Here is a 17,928-nt window from a genome sequence, read left to right as displayed (position 1 = left end):
AATAAAGATTTGTGTGTCCACATTTTTTTGAGATGTTTCTAGAAGTACACAATCCCCAAACATTATCTCTGACAAAAATACTGGCAAATACAATGGGCACAAAGGTGTACTTTGCTTCAGCAGAAGTCCACCATGAAACTTAACAGTTAAGAAAGTTTAGGAAACAAGAAAAGTAGGGATCTTGATGCTGTTTCGTCACATGTGAGGCCTGAATTCAGAGGCTGATATTATAGAAAAACACAATTCCCAGGGTGGTACAGATTGTGTAAACTGAAAGCTGGAGAAACATGCTTCAGCACAGGAGTACACTAAAATGTTCAGGGTCTAATCAATGTCATCTGCACAACAGGTCAGAGCCTTTTCCCCTGAAAGCAGGGAAGTCACAGAAGGCAGTTATGGGAAAGGAGCACATGGGAAGAGGAGGAAAAAATTCATGTTAAAAGAGGAAAATAGTGAAACTTTAAAACATCTTGATATTTTTTTAAATTTTAGCCTTCATTCAACGAAATGCCTTTGCATACACTTGGGATTAATTACGTAGTGACTTGGGTGAGATTCTAACATTAACTTGTATTTTGCAAGTTGTTTCTTTCCAAGGATGAAAAAGAGGGGGCAGGGAAAATAAAGGATAGCGTTTCTATCATACTGGGACTGTGCTCATCATCCTCTTTATTTAACTGTTAAGATTTACCTCCAGCTTGATTAGATCATCAGTAAAGAACACTCATTCCAGAGTTTGGCTGAAATGTCTTGACAGTGAATATTTTCTGTTCCTCAACAGTTTTATAAAAGAAATTGGCTTTGAGCTATATCAACTTGCCAAGCTGCTAACACTTTTTTTTTTGAAGTAGATCAATCTCATCTGTGAGGAGAAAAATGACACTGAAGGGAGATGCTAATTTAAGAAAAGTTTTCTTGTACAGTGGATTAGTTCAATTTATTTGTAATCAATCGACCGTGGAAGATTAATATGTGGAGAAGGAAGAATATACAGTATGCTAAGCTGATGAAAATTACTGAAGTAGTGGTTTGCACATGTATCTTTTAGTGAGCATTCCTATCCCTTGTTTTCCTGTTCTAATTTAGACAAAGGCTTCCAACAGAAAATAAACTTGATTAAAAGAAGTTACTTTCTTCTTCAAGCAGTGCTGCTGACACCTATACTTCCATGCAGACCTCACATTCACTTGCTAGAAATGTTAACCCCCAGCAAAAAAAAACCAAAAAACCAAAAAAAGCCCAGTCTTTGTAATTCAGTAATTAAGGTATATGAAAACGTATATATATTTATACCAGTCCTGCACTGTAGATGTAGATGTATATATTAGAGACCTGAGATTAACTAACAATACTCACACAAAATGAAACTATTTGTTTTGCTAGGAAACACAGTAGTTTCAGGTTTTGAAAAGCTAAGTATATAACACGGAAGGACGCATTTTGCTTTAGATCACATCCGTGCAAATCCAGTAATGGTCTGGATCTTCATTATAATTCAGAACAGAATACTGTGGAATCTAAAATCCTCAAAGTACTGAGAAACAATTAAAAAAAAAATCATGACAATCTCCTCTGAAAGTGTGAAAACCCTCAATGAAATCCTTGGGAAGCTACTAATATCAAAAGTCACTGAAACACTTTATGAAGGCCAAGTCCTTCAATACCTTAAAAAATGATCCTTGTTCCTCCAGAACTAATTCACTGAATGAAAGTAAAGAAAATGAAAATTCCACAAGAACTGCATTTACTGTATCTCTGTTCTTCTTTGCTTACATCTTTGTACCATTACATTTTTCAGCAGATGGATGATATATTTTATATAGATAAAATCTTCTGATGATGTTATTCACACATCTTTTCAGGCCTAAAACTTAACCTCATACATCTATACTTTTTTCAGCATGCAACAAAATATTAAAGCTGCATCATATTAACATCTTGTTTCAAGGGTAGCAAAGAGGGAAATTAATTCAAGATTTGAATTTAATGTTAAGTTAGCATAACTTCATTAGATACCTGCATCAAAAGCCATATTCAACATTAAAGTGGCTTTAATTTTGTTTTTCTTCATTCACTTCAGGCTAAGTAAATCAGGCTAAATACAATCCTGGTTGCTTTAACTCTGAAATACACTTACCCACATAATATTTACATCAGTTTAACTAACTTACTTTAGTAATTAATTTAGATGAATTTTCTTCAAATATTTTGTCTGAAAGCAAGTAAAATTGCAGTTCTTGGTACAAATTCTAATACAGTTGTTACCACATCAAGCAAAGACCAAAATTCTAAGAGTCTGCAGGGTTTGTCAACAAAAAAAAGTTGTGCTGGTTATTTAAAACACATTAGTCACTTAATCTACTTCCTTTCTATGCCAAAAGCTCTGGCTGAACTCAGGAAAGCTTTTTTCTCTTCAGTTATTTTCAAGAATGTAGAATTTGTCCCTCTTCTGGTTATATCTGTGCTTTGTACGTCTCAGAGCAAGACATTTTTGTCTTGATTTCCAAGTCATTGATAGGCTACATCAAAGGCACTTTCAAATACATGCTTAGAGATCTATTTTTACATATAAATTCCTAGCATCTCTCAGCATTAAACAATAATCCTCACCATACCTTAGGGGGCTGTGAAATTAATGGGTATTACAAAGGAAACAACAAATTCTTCTCTTGGCTGCTGGTGACAGCAATGGTGGTTTTTAACTCATTTGTCTGAAAAACTTCTTGAAAATGGAAGTAACTAGGGTTTTAGGCAATTTTATAATCCTAATTTTATTTATTTTGATTCTTTAAAGATTGGGGTTTTTTTGGTTGGATATGGTTTCATCATCTCTTCATAACATTATAAAGTGATTTTTTTTTTGCAGAATCATTATACTAACAACAAATTCTGCAACATCATGTATAAAACAACAGCATGTATAAAATGCTTATAGACGGGGAAAAAAAAAGGCATGTTGGGCAGAAAACGTTTTCGACATACATTTCCTGTCATGAAGGTAAGTAATTGTCAGGTAAAATAAGACATCTGTCGGAAGGATGGAATGGTATTGAAAATTGCCAGAGTCAAATTGGGTTACCCGAGTGATTTCTTCCCTTATCTCTGGCTGCTTTAAATAATATAAAAATGCAGATTTGGCTGAGGTCCCAGCTCATCAGAGCACTTAAGCGTGCCCTTGACTGCAAGCATGTCTAAAGCTTACTGATGAGGAAGGGAAGGAGAAATAAATAGATTTGAAACTTGAAGATTAGTTCAGTGTGAACAAAGGTTATGTTGAGTATTGGTGTTTGAACATTATATAACTGTTTCTGAAAAATCTAACTATGAATTGCTGCACAATCTTATCAATGCTATGGAGATTACTTAGTTTTCTACTGATCTGTAATGCAACAAGTATAAATATATTTCTAGACTCAGTAGACTAGGTCTAAACATTTTAAAATTAACTTATATTTTGTATTCATAAAATAAGAAAAGAATACTCGTTCAATAATTCAGCATAACTGAATTTAATGTTAAGAACATATCTTTATATTTCTCTAAAATCACATGTAAACCAAAGATTCAGGCAGTATTTAGAGACTGTGCTCGGAGCACAGACACACTTTCAGCTTCCAGCTGAGAACCCTCATACTCCCTGAAGGCACCGAGACCTCAGGGTACGTGGCACTGCAGCAGGTTTTGCATAAGGACTAAAAGGACACCTTACAGAATGCCTATCCACAGATTGCATATTTTGGCTGCTTTCTTTACTTCATCATGGTTCTGACTGCGCAAGGGAATGAGATTTATGGTGACAGGACAAATACAGAGAGCAAAAACGCCAGAACCCCAGAACATGGAACTAATTACCACTACAAGCATGTAGTAGCACTGCTACTCAAACAATTTTAATAGCAAAAGGATGCATTTCCAGTATTTTTTGTGCCTGTTATCTAATTTGTTTTTATGTCCACATGGCATATGCAAAAAATTATGTATTCATAGAGTTATAGATATAGCTACTGCAGTTAAGGAGTTGTGCTGGAAGTTGAGTGCCTGAACAGCTGAATATGGATATAACTAGAATACAGTTGTGGTGTCACTGTCAAAGCTCTGGGAAGAACAGGGAGTGCTGGCTGGCAGAATCTTCTTATGTGCGGTAGGGTCGTGTTCCTTTTGGGATGCTACGTAAAAATTAGTAACAAGAACCTGTGTTTTTGTTTGAATTCAGAGAGCAGTCACATTAGCTATCATAAGCTCCCAGTGAGCTACATATTTATTTGTATTAGACAATGCCATACAATACCTGTAATAGAAAAAGCCTAAAAGCTTATCCTCACACGCTGCGCGACTATAGAAAAAAATCAGAGAAAGCAAAATGACTGAACTAAAAAAAAGTAGTATGCTATCTAAAAGAGTATACTGACCACTTTCCAAGAGTTGTGAGCTTATTGATAAGAACAGAAAAAGATAAAACCTTTTTATCCCAATAAAATTAAAATGTGCAGTTGTATCTGCAAATGCTGTGAGGGTTGAATTTTCTAGTCTGTTTTAAAGCTCTACTCTTGCTGGCCTCCCTTTATAGTTGTCCACTATACAATCAGTAGATACTTATTACTAAGTGTCAGCTTTCTTGTCTCTGCCACCTTTGGGGAATGCATCAAATTTACCTCTATTTTGGGCCTGTTAGGCAGTACATGCCAAGTGTTACATGTAATTTCCTTCAGATCTCAATCTGTGTAAAAGGGGCAATCTTTGAACTTTCCATTTGCTCTAGCTCTTCAAAGAAATGACTAAAGCAGAAATTGCTAGTCAACCTGATGAGATCAGGGAAAAGAAAAAAAATGTGTTGAACATTCTAATATTATTCTAAATTGCAGTAAGTTTTTCCTGAGTTCAGAATGGCATCAGAAATTAAGTTTTTAACATTCATTTATGGTTTCCATTGTGAGTGTGAGTAAAAGTGTGTTTGTGGCAGATCTAAGGGATCAGATCCTTAGAAGTTTCCTACTATTTTTTCTCACTTTCCAGTGTAGATGCTTCCTTTGCAGAAGAGCTGTATGCATTTCCTCTACTAAGTTCTTCAGCTGTCTGTGAATCAGAGAATTATAATGTTTTTCAGTTTTTCATTCTTGTGTTAATAAATTGACTGCTTTTTTTCACACAAAAAATACGTAATAACAGTGCAAAGGAGACTGTAGAAACACATGAAGGCATGGAGGATTGGATTACCAATTTTTTGTCAGATCAGGAGAACCTTTTTGTTTGTGCCGAAAACGGAGGTTCTCAGAGTGCAATAACGGGCGTCACATCAAAGTGGTACAGGGGCCGCTCTGATTAGTTAAATGACTCTTTCCTCCCCACAAGGTCATGAAGAACAGGGTGTTCTTGTACCTTCATAGATCTCCACCCTGCCGAGGCCCAGTGTTAGCACCCTTTTTACCCCCTTCCAGATTTGTAGCTGTCTCCATCTTCACCTTAATCCTTCCAAAAGCTCTATCTGTTCCTCCTTTTTATCACCACCATGCTCCCACTGGCACAGGGTGGGATGAAAATATTAAATACTTTAATACTTAAACTTTTCACCTGTATTTTCTAGGGCTTGACTGATTTTTAGAACTCAAATCTTGAAAATATATTACAGCATCTTATTCCATTTTATCCTATTTTAACTATGGATGACAAAAACTTACCATCAACAAAACTTGGAAATGAAGACACTTTCTTTGTCTGTTGAAATAAAAATAGGATAGCTGTAACAAAATCTAAACAAACTAAAGTGAATTCATATTATATTTAAACAGCTAACCATTGTTCAAAAAAAAAAAATCAAATTTCTCTGTATAAGTTCTGCATAGCCACTATTTAGTACAGTGAAACACATTACATCACAGTAATTAACCCAACCTAACTGTTACATAGTGCTGTTTACCTGGAATCTCAAAAGCATTTTAAGCAGATGCCACCACACAGAAAAATAAGGGAGGGTGAGGGGGAAGAACATGAAAATGACCTACGAAGTCAGCTGTCAAGTGAGCAATAGAAACAAGCAATTCCCAGTCCAATAGTTTGTCTACTAGATCACATTGTCTATTCATGATATCCCAAATTTCCAATTAAGAACATTGAACAAAAGTTTACAAAGCAAGTTTCTGGGTCAGTGAATAAAAAGAATTGTCCCTGATTGCACAGTACGTAGCCTTACACTTAATCTCAGCAGGGGCCACAACAGTGCTCTTCTTATGCTGCTGTCTGTATTCTCAATGGACAGATATAGTCCTTCCATGTGCTTGTCTTCTGCCAGCCTCCCCAGGCATTCCTGTTTCCAGGAGAGAGGTTGCTTTCTCCATTATCAGAAAAGGCTTTATAAATGTGCCTCTTCATTAATGTAACAGGCTACAGGCTAAATATGGTCCATGTTTTTGAGATAACAGACTTCTGCTTTTAAGTCTGAATTTCATTTCATTGTGTCTAGCCTCCAGCATAACGTCGTTCTGCATTCTTAGATGTCTTCGTTGCTCCGGTCTTCAGTGACAAGACCTGGTCTGCCTATCACTGCATCTTTTTCACGGCTGACTGAGCCAGGACACAACTTACCACAGAGGCCACTCGAAAAGATGTGAATCATTTGAGCCCTCAGCACTGGATGATGTGCTTGATATTATGGGTTAAAGAGAATTATTCCCATGGGAATTAAGCAGTCCTTTGGTTTTGAAGACTGACAGTGGGAGTGGGGGGAGAGAACAAAAAAGCAGAAGCCAATTTGGTTTTGATGCTACTTTTGCTCTCCAGCAACCCAAAAAGAGGATTTCTGAAGTGGTGTCCCTATTCTGTATGTCACCAGAAAATTTTAGGCATGAGTACATGCCGTGGACAGTCACATAAAATGAATGTGGCAGCAACAAATTCATGGGAATACTTCAAAGACTTTTTGGAACATGCAGACATGGTATTTACTGTCAGTTCAGGAAAAGAAACAGAGCCTATGTGTGCGTGTGTGAGAGGGAGAAAGCTGACAATTCAGTGCCAGCTTTCCCTTGTGGAAGCCTGACCGCAGGCAGACAGGCAGCTGGATGGCCTAACGTACCTACCTCGGGTGTGTTATTATTGTCAACTGGTCCATTGAGGTCTGAACGCTGTTGCTTCCTTGGCTGCTCTAAACCATTGCACATCTTCAAAAAAATAAAAAGAGAAAGTATTTCAAATCCTTTTATGTTCTGAAAAGCTTCAAAACAAAGTAGAGATTTCAATGGAAGTAAATGGTACAAAGATAGTCAGAAAATTTTCACCAGATTAAATGACTTAAAATTTTAATAAAAATTCATAAAACATTAACCTATGAAACTGTATTTAGCATGTTCTCTATTATTTCGTGAGTCACTGGTCATGAAGCTGTTCCATGTAGTAATTTATATGTAGTTATTTATATGTAGCTATTTATGTGCAATCACTATTGATATCATAATGTGATATGATAGTTGGATTTTCCTGTTGTAATTTAGCAAATATGAGATTCATAATAAAATGTTGAGCTATTTAATTATAACGAGCGATTTACTTTGATGTAAATAATAAGACATTTCAGTTATCATTAAGTAGCAGTTACACTAGTGATTTAAATTTAAACTAAATTGGTTTATTTCGATGCAAATTTTTCACAGGAAATTAAGCCAAATGCTGACAAGTTCAAATTGTTCAGAAACCAAAGTCAGAATTTTTAAATCTGTTTATGCTCAGTACTGGACAAAATCAAAATAGCCCTATCGGCCACCTCTGATCTGAAAAACAGAATCCTAGCACTGAATATAGGATTCTCTGTTCATGGGAGATACTTCCTGGCACCTCCTTCCTTTTGGGCCAAGCCAGTCGACAGGATGCTGGCAGCACAGCTTCAGGCTTCTGAAGAAATGTAAAAGGGAAAATACAAAACCATACGCAAGGAAAATACTAAGTCTTTTAAACCATGGAACACTCTTTTTCTTCCAAGTTCCAGTATTCTCAGGGCAGAATTTCTTCTGCAGATTTTAAACAAGTCACTTAACACCAGCACGCAGTACAGGGAGCACTCGTGTCCCATACATACCAAGAAAATGAAGTTTTTATGACTCAGTTTCAGTGTTAGAGATCTGGAAAACCAAGGTGATTTGTGGTAGATTTATAGTTCAGGATATTTCACTTTCCTTTTACTGAGTTTCCCCATTATGTATAAAAAAGAGCACCTAAATGCCACTGTAATAGTAAGGTTTCACAAATAAGAACTTGTATCAACAATTGTGTAAATGGAAAACACTGAGTCAGTATTATTTCAAAGGGTCAGCTTGAGTGTTACATGTGAACGTAACTCCTTGTCTTCTGACTTTCAAATGCAATATGTAGCTGTAATCAAAGAAAGTCTTCATGTTCATCTCTAAACAAATTATTCCCTATGAGTAATATTTAGTCAGCTGAATGAAATGTGCTAATGAAGCAGGCACATTAGAGGTATTAGCTCAGTAATGCTAATTCTCAGGTAAGACAACATGCACAAAGAAAAAATTCACCCAAGTAGTAAGCAGGATTTTAGGAAAAAAAAGACTGAGATATACGCAGAGCACCAACACTTGGGAACGCACTGCCTAGCGCCCTGTCCACGTGGCTGTAGCAGCTAAGCAGCTTACCATATTCCTGCTTATAAATGCTATTCTGTTTGTGGCAAGACAAATCTAATTATATTGCGTGGCTAAACTAATATAGAGCAATATGTGTTGATGTACAGTGAAATATATTAATGAGGTAAACAAATAACTAGAGGGTTATAATAAAACAAGCATACTAATCATACATTATATTCCCTAAAATAGTAGGATTATATCAAGTATGCTTTAAGCTGGGAAAAATGACAGGGCCACAATGAAAATACATTGAACTGTAAACAGTGGCAACAAATATATTAACTCCAGTACATACAACAGAATGTTAATACTTTTACAGCTCTGTCAGTTCTGATTTCCACCCACTTGACTGAACTGAAAATGCACCTGCATATAAAGAAAGAATAGGTTGGCTGGTTTAGTAAGTGTGCCCTGGGTGCTGTAAACATTATTGAAACACGTCTCTGTCACAAATCTCACATGTCAATGGACTTATTCAGCCCAGGGGATCATAATATCAATCATGCTCTTTGGTTATAGTTGCATATATAATTCCTTGCAGTCTTAATATATGACTAAGCACTTGACATTTCAATTTTGATTTATAAATAGCTGTAATTTACTGGAGTTCCTGTTTCCAGGATTTTAGGAATATAAACAAGCCTTGCCTTGTTTCCTAGTCACATGTATGTATGTATGTGTCACATAAGGAGTATATTTGTTGTTACTGCGTTTTGGCTGAATTGCAAAGAGAAGTCTGTGCAGAATACATGACAAGTTGGGATCAATCGTATCACCTCTACAAGGAACATAGTTAATGTTTTTTACTTACTATTTGGTGTCTGTACCTGTAGGGATGTTTTTTTTCCCCCAGTGTGTTTAGGAGCCCCAGTTTAATTAGGCAGAATCTCAGGTACAAAGAATTCTTGCATTTCTTTAATGCACAACTGTGGACACAATATGTTCCACCTCTGGCTGACCTATTAGCAACCTGTTCTTTAAAAGTGTTGTGATGGGGAGGGGAGGGTGTCAACTGTGAGCACTTCTTCCTAATAAAGCTGAGTGTAATATCACATTCTTGAGATCTTCTCAGCTTTGGAGTGTAGCACACCCTCTGTCTCTTCATCAGCAGCACAAAATATTCAGTAGTCAGTAAGGGAAGCTGTACCTGCTTGAGACTTTTTGTGTCCAACATGTGCCTGCAAATATGTGGGCTGTTACAGTGACCTTGTACAAAATAAAGGTTGAGATCTTTATGCTGAAGACATGGTTGCTAACATTCCCAGAAGGTATCCCAGAAGGAAAGGGCAGAAAGAAATACAGAGAGAAGGGCTTCCCTTTCTTTCCATAAGACTTAGAGTGTCAAAGGAGAGAACTATGCAGAATAGGCATGGCTGTATCTCTCATACAGTTCCAAACCATGTATGTATGGAAGGAGATGCTTCTAGATCAAGGATGAAGTGACTGTTTTGGAGCTTCTTTATGGAATCATTCCTGGTATTCAGTGTGGGTTGGAAGTTGGTTCATGTTCCCAAGGTGATCTGACCAATGTCAAATAAATTATCATACTCAATATTTGCTTTTTTTCATGTTTCTTACAGAGTTTCCAATTTATATTGTTGTTTTAAGTGTTACAATAGCTAGAAAAATCACATTTGAGGGAAACACTTATAAGGTATTATAAATACTTTATACCCCAACTTGTAGTTTAGAATAGGACCTAAAGCTAAACTGGAAATCTGGAACTGACTGCACACTACCACCGAGGTACAGCTAGGTTTAAAGTCTCTTATCCTAGGATAAGATTCTGATAAGAGGACTGATTCCACGAAGGAAAGATATAAAACTATTAAAATATTAAAGGTGTAGTGTTATTAATACTTTTGCCTCTGAGCAAGTGCTGAGGCAGTGTCCAGCATCATGTGAAGGAACGTGAGGCAGCAGAAAATGCCATCTTTAGGCTGAGAGGAAAACCAGACTCCGTCTATTTGAGGTCACAGAAGCACCTACGCATATCTTTCCGAAATAAGGCTGCAGCTCTACCTGTGCCCTGGCCAGCCCTGTCCTGATGGCTAATTGCCACCTGGGCCTCTCTCATCCTGCCAATCTTGCAGGGCCCCTCCCAGCCACGCAGGCTCCCTTTATAACCACCCCTTCCTGCAGGATGCGGCCCCTCTGCTGGAGGTGAGGGCTGAGAATGGTGGAGTTCTGCTGGTCCCTAACACTACTGGTTGTTCACTCCAGTGTAAGCTGTTCAGCTTTTCAGTCACAAGCTCATCTCAGCAATCTGGTCATCCTTAAAGTTGCTACCTGTGATCCTGAATGCTGCTGTGGTGCTCAGTGCCGATGATGCACTTTCCTGCTGGAGAACGTTCTGCTGGAAACCAGCAGGTTAGTCCCTTTCTTGATTTATTCAGAAGAATAATTTGTATGAGAGAGCAATGAAAGATTAGTTTTTTTCAGAATTGTGAACGCTTTTGGTGACAACTTGGTAAGCAAGCACTAAGTGCAGCTCAAAGGTGTGCTAAGGCTTTATTACTGTTTAAACGTTTGAATAATGAGGCCTATGATCCATAACTGCCAATCTCTTTGTTAGCAATATTGTTCAAATATTATCAAATAATGTTTTCAGAAACCAATGTACTGGCTTATGTATTTTTAAACTCATCTTGAAGACTACTAAGCTCCGTGGAAAGGAGAATTTCTGTGGTAGGTTCCAATTGAAAAACATTCCTTGAGGTAGGCTCCAAGGAGGAAAAAACCTTAAAAAGATATGTTTTGTGGTAGGCTGACTAGATTATTAAGTTACCTTTTGCTCAAGAAACCAACAGATCTAATTGACTCTCATCCTGGTTTGTTGTCTCTCTCTCTAGAGCAAATGTAAAGCAGGTGGGTATTGTTATGGTTGTCACTTAAGGACAAAACTTGAGATGGTAACCTAGTAACAAGTCTATTAGGTGGTACTATTCCTATTAAACTACATGACTGAAATAACGTCTTTTGTAGATGCCAGTTATGTGTAGTGGGAATGGCTTCGTGTACCCTTACTGAGCTACTGCATTAGTTATCGTAACATCAGTAACATGCTCTTGTCAGTAGGAGCAATTTGACCTAGCAGGATACACCTACAAAGACAGAATCTGAATGAGGCAGTTGTTGGCTAGCTGAAAGAGTTCTGATTTTGATCACAGAAGAAAAAAAGGCCAGACTTCACACTCTATCTCACAAACGTTCCTTTACTTATGTGCTAATTTAGAGGTGGTGCTAGCACATGTCAGAATTAAAGAGGAAAATATTTGTAGAAAGTAGTTCCAAGTAAGCAAGCCAAATTAGAGGATGAAATTGGTATTATGAAAAGTCATCATTTGAGAAATCTAAGCATTTCACAAAAGAATTTCAATGAACATTAAAGCAATCACCAATTGGTTTTTAACATCTTAAAGAATTAAGAGGGTTTTTTAGTCCTTGCATATATTAATATTTAAATTTGAGAACCAGTCATGATAAGAGTTAAAGAGAAATAGCTGTGCTGAATGATGCATTCTCATGTGCATGCTGCCTTCTGCTTTTTAAACCTCCCAGAGGAGACCCTGTCACTAAAGCATCTTTAGGTAAGAAGCATAGATTTTTTGCTGTCTCCTAATGTCAGGAGTTTATTGCTAAAAAGCCATGACTCTGCCAATTAGCACAGAGAAACTGGTTTTGCTTGAGAACGTTTGGACTTTTTAGCACCTTTCAGTAAGTACTTACACTTGCTAAGTTTGGGATCTGTCACTGAGTGTTTAATATTTCTGCCTAGAACACATGGGAGAATGCAGCAAGCTAGCTTATTTAATACTCCTCATTTACACGCTATTGTGTTTTCCACAACGTCTGTCAAATGCATCCCATAATACTCAGACTGAATTCCAGTAAGACATTCCTAAAATACAGGTTTTTCTAAAATATCTGTCATCTTAGCTACTTCAGACTGTCCTAAGGGTGAGATCTTTGTGACAAAAGATTCCTGGATTTGGCTCTTTGCACCAGAAGAGCACTGTGCCCATGCCGAGAGAAGGGAAAAAAAACCTCAAATATTTTTGTTAATATTGAGCTCTACCAGTGCAGGTAAACAAAACACAGCAGCAGCACTTGTGGGCAAAGTGGTTGGAAAACAAACTCAGACAAAAAAGAGGACTTCGTAAAATTTTCTTTCACAAATCTTCTGTTAGTGATATTTCATCTGTCTCTGGATGCCCGTGTCGAAGAAGTGTAAGGGCATTGCCTATATGAAAGCTGTTAAATGAGACTAACACTGCAGAAGCTTGTGGGGTCCCTACCAGGGGAGTTTGTATGAACACATTTGGTTAGGTACTCAAATGCATGCCAGTGATATGAAAGTATGATTGAGAAATGAGAAGCAACAGGATTCACGTGTCACAGGCAGCATCATTAAAACACAGACTTTTCTCTAAGGTGATAATGGTAAATCCTTGTTTCTTCAAAAGGGTGTAGGTGAAGGTAGGATGTTGGTGCTGTTAAAATCTTTATCTTTTATTGTTGGTAAATAGATCTGTTTGAATAGGGTAGGAGAGAATAAGCACACTCAAGCATCTGTGGTCTGACACCTAAGTAGATGAGACATGAAGAGCAAAGGGCTGATTAGATGGTCAGTGTTTAAGTGTTGAGTCCCATAGTCATCTTCAGTCCCCACTCATCATAGGTAGCTCTCGGGCCCTGCCAGTGCCAGTATTTCATAGAAGTATGACTCTAGTTGGGATGAAAAAAGTAAACTGTGCTACATATGAGCTTCCAGAGAGAAGTAATTATTTAATTGACTCCCATTAGTGGAAAAGACATCTTCTATTGGTATTATTTCAGCTGCTGCCCAATGTTTTAACTTTTTTCTTGAATGCTTCTACCAGTCTTTAAGTATGCTACCTGACTGTATAGAGCTAGCATTAACTTAGTAGTAGTAAAATAATAGGCAATGCCACCATTCTCTGCAGATGTCTTAAGGGTGCAACAGGAGAAACTGAAGTTCCAAATGCTGTCACGGAGCAGCAGGATGGGCCTGGAACTGCCCCATACCATACTGCTCTATGCAAAGGATGCAGGACAGGATACCTTGCAGTGAACTGATCTGTAGACAAGGTTTTTGTGGCTCAGGCTTTAGTTTAGCCTGGGCCCTTGTTCATATTTTGTGCGGTACAAGCGCTCACCTGCAACAGGAGGCTATTTTCATCTTCCATCTAGTAAACATGTTCCTAGGTTATTAGTGTGCCAAACCAACAATATTATAGGTAAACTTGAAGCTGTGCAAATGTAATAGCGTTCCAAAAGGAAATAAAACTTCAAGTCAACAGCAACTACTTTTGCACTGGAACACCACATCAGTCTAAAATGTCTGGTGATACTGTATGCTAGTATCAGTTGAATGAGTCATTCAGTTCCTCTTCCTCCTTACTCCACCCGAAGATACACCCAAGTCAGTTAATTCATGTTTATTTTACAATAAAAACTCTAATATCAACAGGGTGTTTGGCCATATTCAACTTCCCTGCATGAAGCTGAAACATGTAAAATGAAATTCTAAGCAAAAAAGAAAGTTTATTAATGTGTCAGATACATTAACAATTGGCTCAGTCTGAGATGACTAAGATGTCAAATGGGGGTGGGGGAAATTCCTAGCTTGAGGAAGTTGTTAAATTTGAATTGTGTAATAAAATGATGTAATGCCTGTCTTAAATAATGTAAGCATGGAAAACCTGCAAGAAATAAAAGTTGTGCGAAGCAGTGAGTTAGAGCAAATATTCACTCTAAATGTATTCTACGTTTCCCTCAGGCTTGTCTGGTGCAAATGTTCTGCACTTCCCTAGAGGTATTTGCAAATAAAGGTTCACACAGGCAAGCTCATATATCCCCAGATTTTTCAAGGGTGGGTATGTATATTTAAGACTGGAGACTGACCAACACTGAAAGTCAAATTAGATGCTTACTTTGTTTTCCATTCTGTATAGATTGTTGGGTCTTTTAGAAGTGACTACTGTTCTCTGGTAATTAATTGCTGAAAGCAAACCTAGCAACTGGAACCTTTAAAACAGCATTTGTCTGCTGGTTACTTAATATTTTGTATGCAATACAATTGCTAACATTTATCATGGGCCAAGCATTAATACCTATACATCTTTAGAGGTATGTAAAAATGTATTGTGTATCAGTTTCTGTGAGCTAACCTGAAATTTTATGCAGCACGGGAGGCAGGAAAGCAGGAGAGGAACAGAAACATGAAAAAAAGCTAAGCAGAGCACAGTATGTATGTAAAACCACAAAATGCACATTCCTGTTTGCTTATTGTTTACAAAAACTGACACACACATAGTATCTTTGTTTAACTTAAAAGCATTCAAATGTACATTTACTTAAAGAATTGGGGGGGAAAAAGTGTTCCATATGCAGAACGTATGCTTCTGTGTCATCCCTCTCACCATGATATTTCGCACTGTGTGATGCACACTTAAAATAACTGAAATCCGTTAGAAAGGTGACAAAACCAAGGATCTTACAAGCAAATTCTCTGCAAACAATAAGTTGGGTATGCAAATCTACTGACAATGGCCTTGGATTTTTCTCCTTTTGCTATGTAAGAACTTTAATTATTGTAATTAAAATAATGATTATGTCAGTTTCACAAATGAGACACAGGTTCACTTAGAATACTAATTGCATCCATTCCTTAGACATTTTATAGTAAATATTAAAAGAATTAAATGACCCATAAGAAAAACAGAATATCCTCTACACTTATCTAAATTCTTTGAGGTCCAATATCTATGTTAAATGTCCAGCCACAGCTCATGTTGGGGACATTTTAAGCACCTATTAAGTATAAAACTCACTCTAGCAGAAATGGATACTGTACTCTTATTCTAATGTCCTTGGAATGAACCTGATTTTTGATAAAGCTGAGGATGGTAAGCAACCTGCAGTAGGTGAACAGAACACAGCAAGAGAAGACCAGTCTTATTATGATAAATAGATTCAAGTAATGCCTGCTGAAGATTATTTAACTTGCTTTTTAATCTTACTTTTATATCCCTGGAGGCTTGAAGTGGGGGAGGAGAGAATCTCCTCATGTCTCCATTTGCAAGCCTCTGTATCTCCATAAGAAATTCTGCTTCACACATTTATGCCCTGGAGACTCACATACTCTTCTCTTCAGGAAAGATGCCCATAGCAGCTTTGCCCACTCTCCTTTCTTATGAATTATATTCGTGCCTTGTCACCTGGTTTGTTTATCCCTCCATGCTGAACTGAAATGGATCACTGTACTACTGTATCTCTGGCTGTATCTCTACTTTCTTTTCTCTCTTTATATTTGAAGGAAAGAAATATTGTGTATTGTTTAATGCTCTATCCATTAGACATCAGTTTGTGGTTTTTATGAAGAGTGATTGTAGGAACTCAAGGACTACACGCCAGCCAGTGGCTACCTATCATAGCAGCCCTTCCTCCATTATTAAAAAACATCAAGGCATTGGTCCAAGACTGACTGGAAATAACACTTAAAGCTCAGACAGGCAACTCAGAAATACTTAGGTCCCTTTGTTTATTTTCACACCAGTGGCAGTTATATCAATATCCTGGTGTTACAAAATCCCCAGTTGTGAGCTGTCTGGCAAGAATAATAGAGGTACAATACAATTCAACTCAATCTCTGCTAGATAAACTTTGATCAGAGTACAAAAGAATGTTGCAAATAAAGTCTATTTTGAATTCTGTTTTGAATGAGCAATCATTCAGGGGTAAAAAAGCCCAACAATTTCTTATTCAAGCATATAGAATTTGTTAACTTTCTTATTCAAGAGCTCCTCATTTGTTCTGCAAATACTTTCAAAACTTAGAAGCAGCAATGCTCCCAGTAACACCTACTGGTGTACTGTGACGGAAAGACCATCACTAGTCTAAAACATGCTAACTAGACTTTTCTGCTCCTAGCCAATACCTAGTAGCTTTTCAAACCATTCAAGAAGATTAAGGTTATTCACACAAGCTAAACTTTTATGCTGGCAGTAAGGCACTGAATTGAATATAGTTAAGTTACACAATTAGGTTGTAATTATACTTCTGAAAATAGAATGTAGACATGAATATTAAAAACTTGCTGTAGATACGGGAGATCTGAAAATATCTCCCTAAGATTTTTTTTGTTGTTGTTCACAATTATAATAAAAACATTTTATTTTCTTTTTACTGTTTTTCAGAGGCATTGACATATTTTAATGTCTGTTTTTAATGGAATCATCTGTGTTAAATTGTTTAACAATGGGGCACTTAACTATTGAAAATCATAACATTTATAGACTATTATAAAGCTGAAACAGGAAACTTATACCTCTGAAGTTTTGTAAGGCATTTTCATTACCGATAAGGCAATGGTTCCAGTATAGGTTGGGGAATGACCTATTAGAGAGCAGTGTAGGGGAAAGGGACCTGGGGGTCCTGGTGGACAGCAGGATGACCAGGAGGCAGCACTGGGCCCTTGTGGCCAGGAAGGCCAATGGCATCCTGGGGTGGATTAGAAGGGGGGTGGTCAGTAGGTCGAGAGAGGTTCTCCTTCCCCTCTACTCTGCCCTGGTGAGACCGCATCTGGAATATTGTGTCCAGTTCTGGGCCCCTCAGTTCCAGAAGGACAGGGAACTGCTGGAGAGAGTCCAGCGTAGGGCAACAAAGATGATGGAGTGGAGCATCTCCCTTGTGAGGAAAGGCTGAGGGAGCTGGGTCTCTTTAGCTTGGAAAAGAGGAGACTGAGGGGTGACCTCATCAATGTTTATAAATATATAAAGGGTGGGTGTCATGAGGATGGAGCCAGGCTCTCCTTGGTGACAACCAACAGCAAGACAAGGGGTAATGGGTTCAAGCTGGAACACAAGAGGTTCCACTTAAATTTGAGAAGAAACTTCTTCTCAGTGAGGGTGACGGAACACTGGAACAGGCTGCCCAGGGAGGTTGTGGAGTCTCCTTCTCTGGAGATATTCAAAACCCGCCTGGACGCCTTCCTGTGTAACCTCACCTAAGTGTTCCTGCTCTGGCAGGGGGATTGGACTAGATGATCTTTTGAGGTCCCTTCCAATCCCTAACATTCTGTGAAGGCAAAATAATTCACTTATCCTTACTAGTCTGTCATCTAAACACGTTATGTTTTTCCTCTTTTAGGTAGATCTCTGTTCATTGCAGAAGGTAACTAAGATTCAGCTGTGTATAACTTCAGGGATGCAAAGTCAAAGCTTTAAGCTGATCTTGGAGCAAAGGGAATTAGATACATATCTCTGTAAGG

The 17,928-nt window shown here is 37.7% G+C and overlaps 1 protein-coding gene across 1 annotated transcript in view; it reads right to left on the bottom strand.

Annotated features, from left to right (window-relative positions):
* APBA2 (amyloid beta precursor protein binding family A member 2) overlaps positions 1-17,928 on the bottom strand; it is a 100,054-nt gene that overhangs the window by 24,526 nt on the left and 57,600 nt on the right. The window contains exons 4-5 of the mRNA XM_065641544.1: positions 7,074-7,154; positions 5,676-5,712 (exon numbers count right to left, since the gene is read on the bottom strand). Coding sequence (XP_065497616.1) covers positions 5,676-5,712; positions 7,074-7,154 — 118 coding nt within the window. The remainder of the gene's footprint in view (positions 1-5,675; positions 5,713-7,073; positions 7,155-17,928) is intronic.

The sequence above is a fragment of the Caloenas nicobarica genome, chromosome 10, assembly GCF_036013445.1.
Source record: "Caloenas nicobarica isolate bCalNic1 chromosome 10, bCalNic1.hap1, whole genome shotgun sequence".
In the NCBI taxonomy this organism is placed as follows: domain Eukaryota; kingdom Metazoa; phylum Chordata; class Aves; order Columbiformes; family Columbidae; genus Caloenas; species Caloenas nicobarica.
This window is presented reverse-complemented; position numbering and strand designations above follow the sequence as displayed.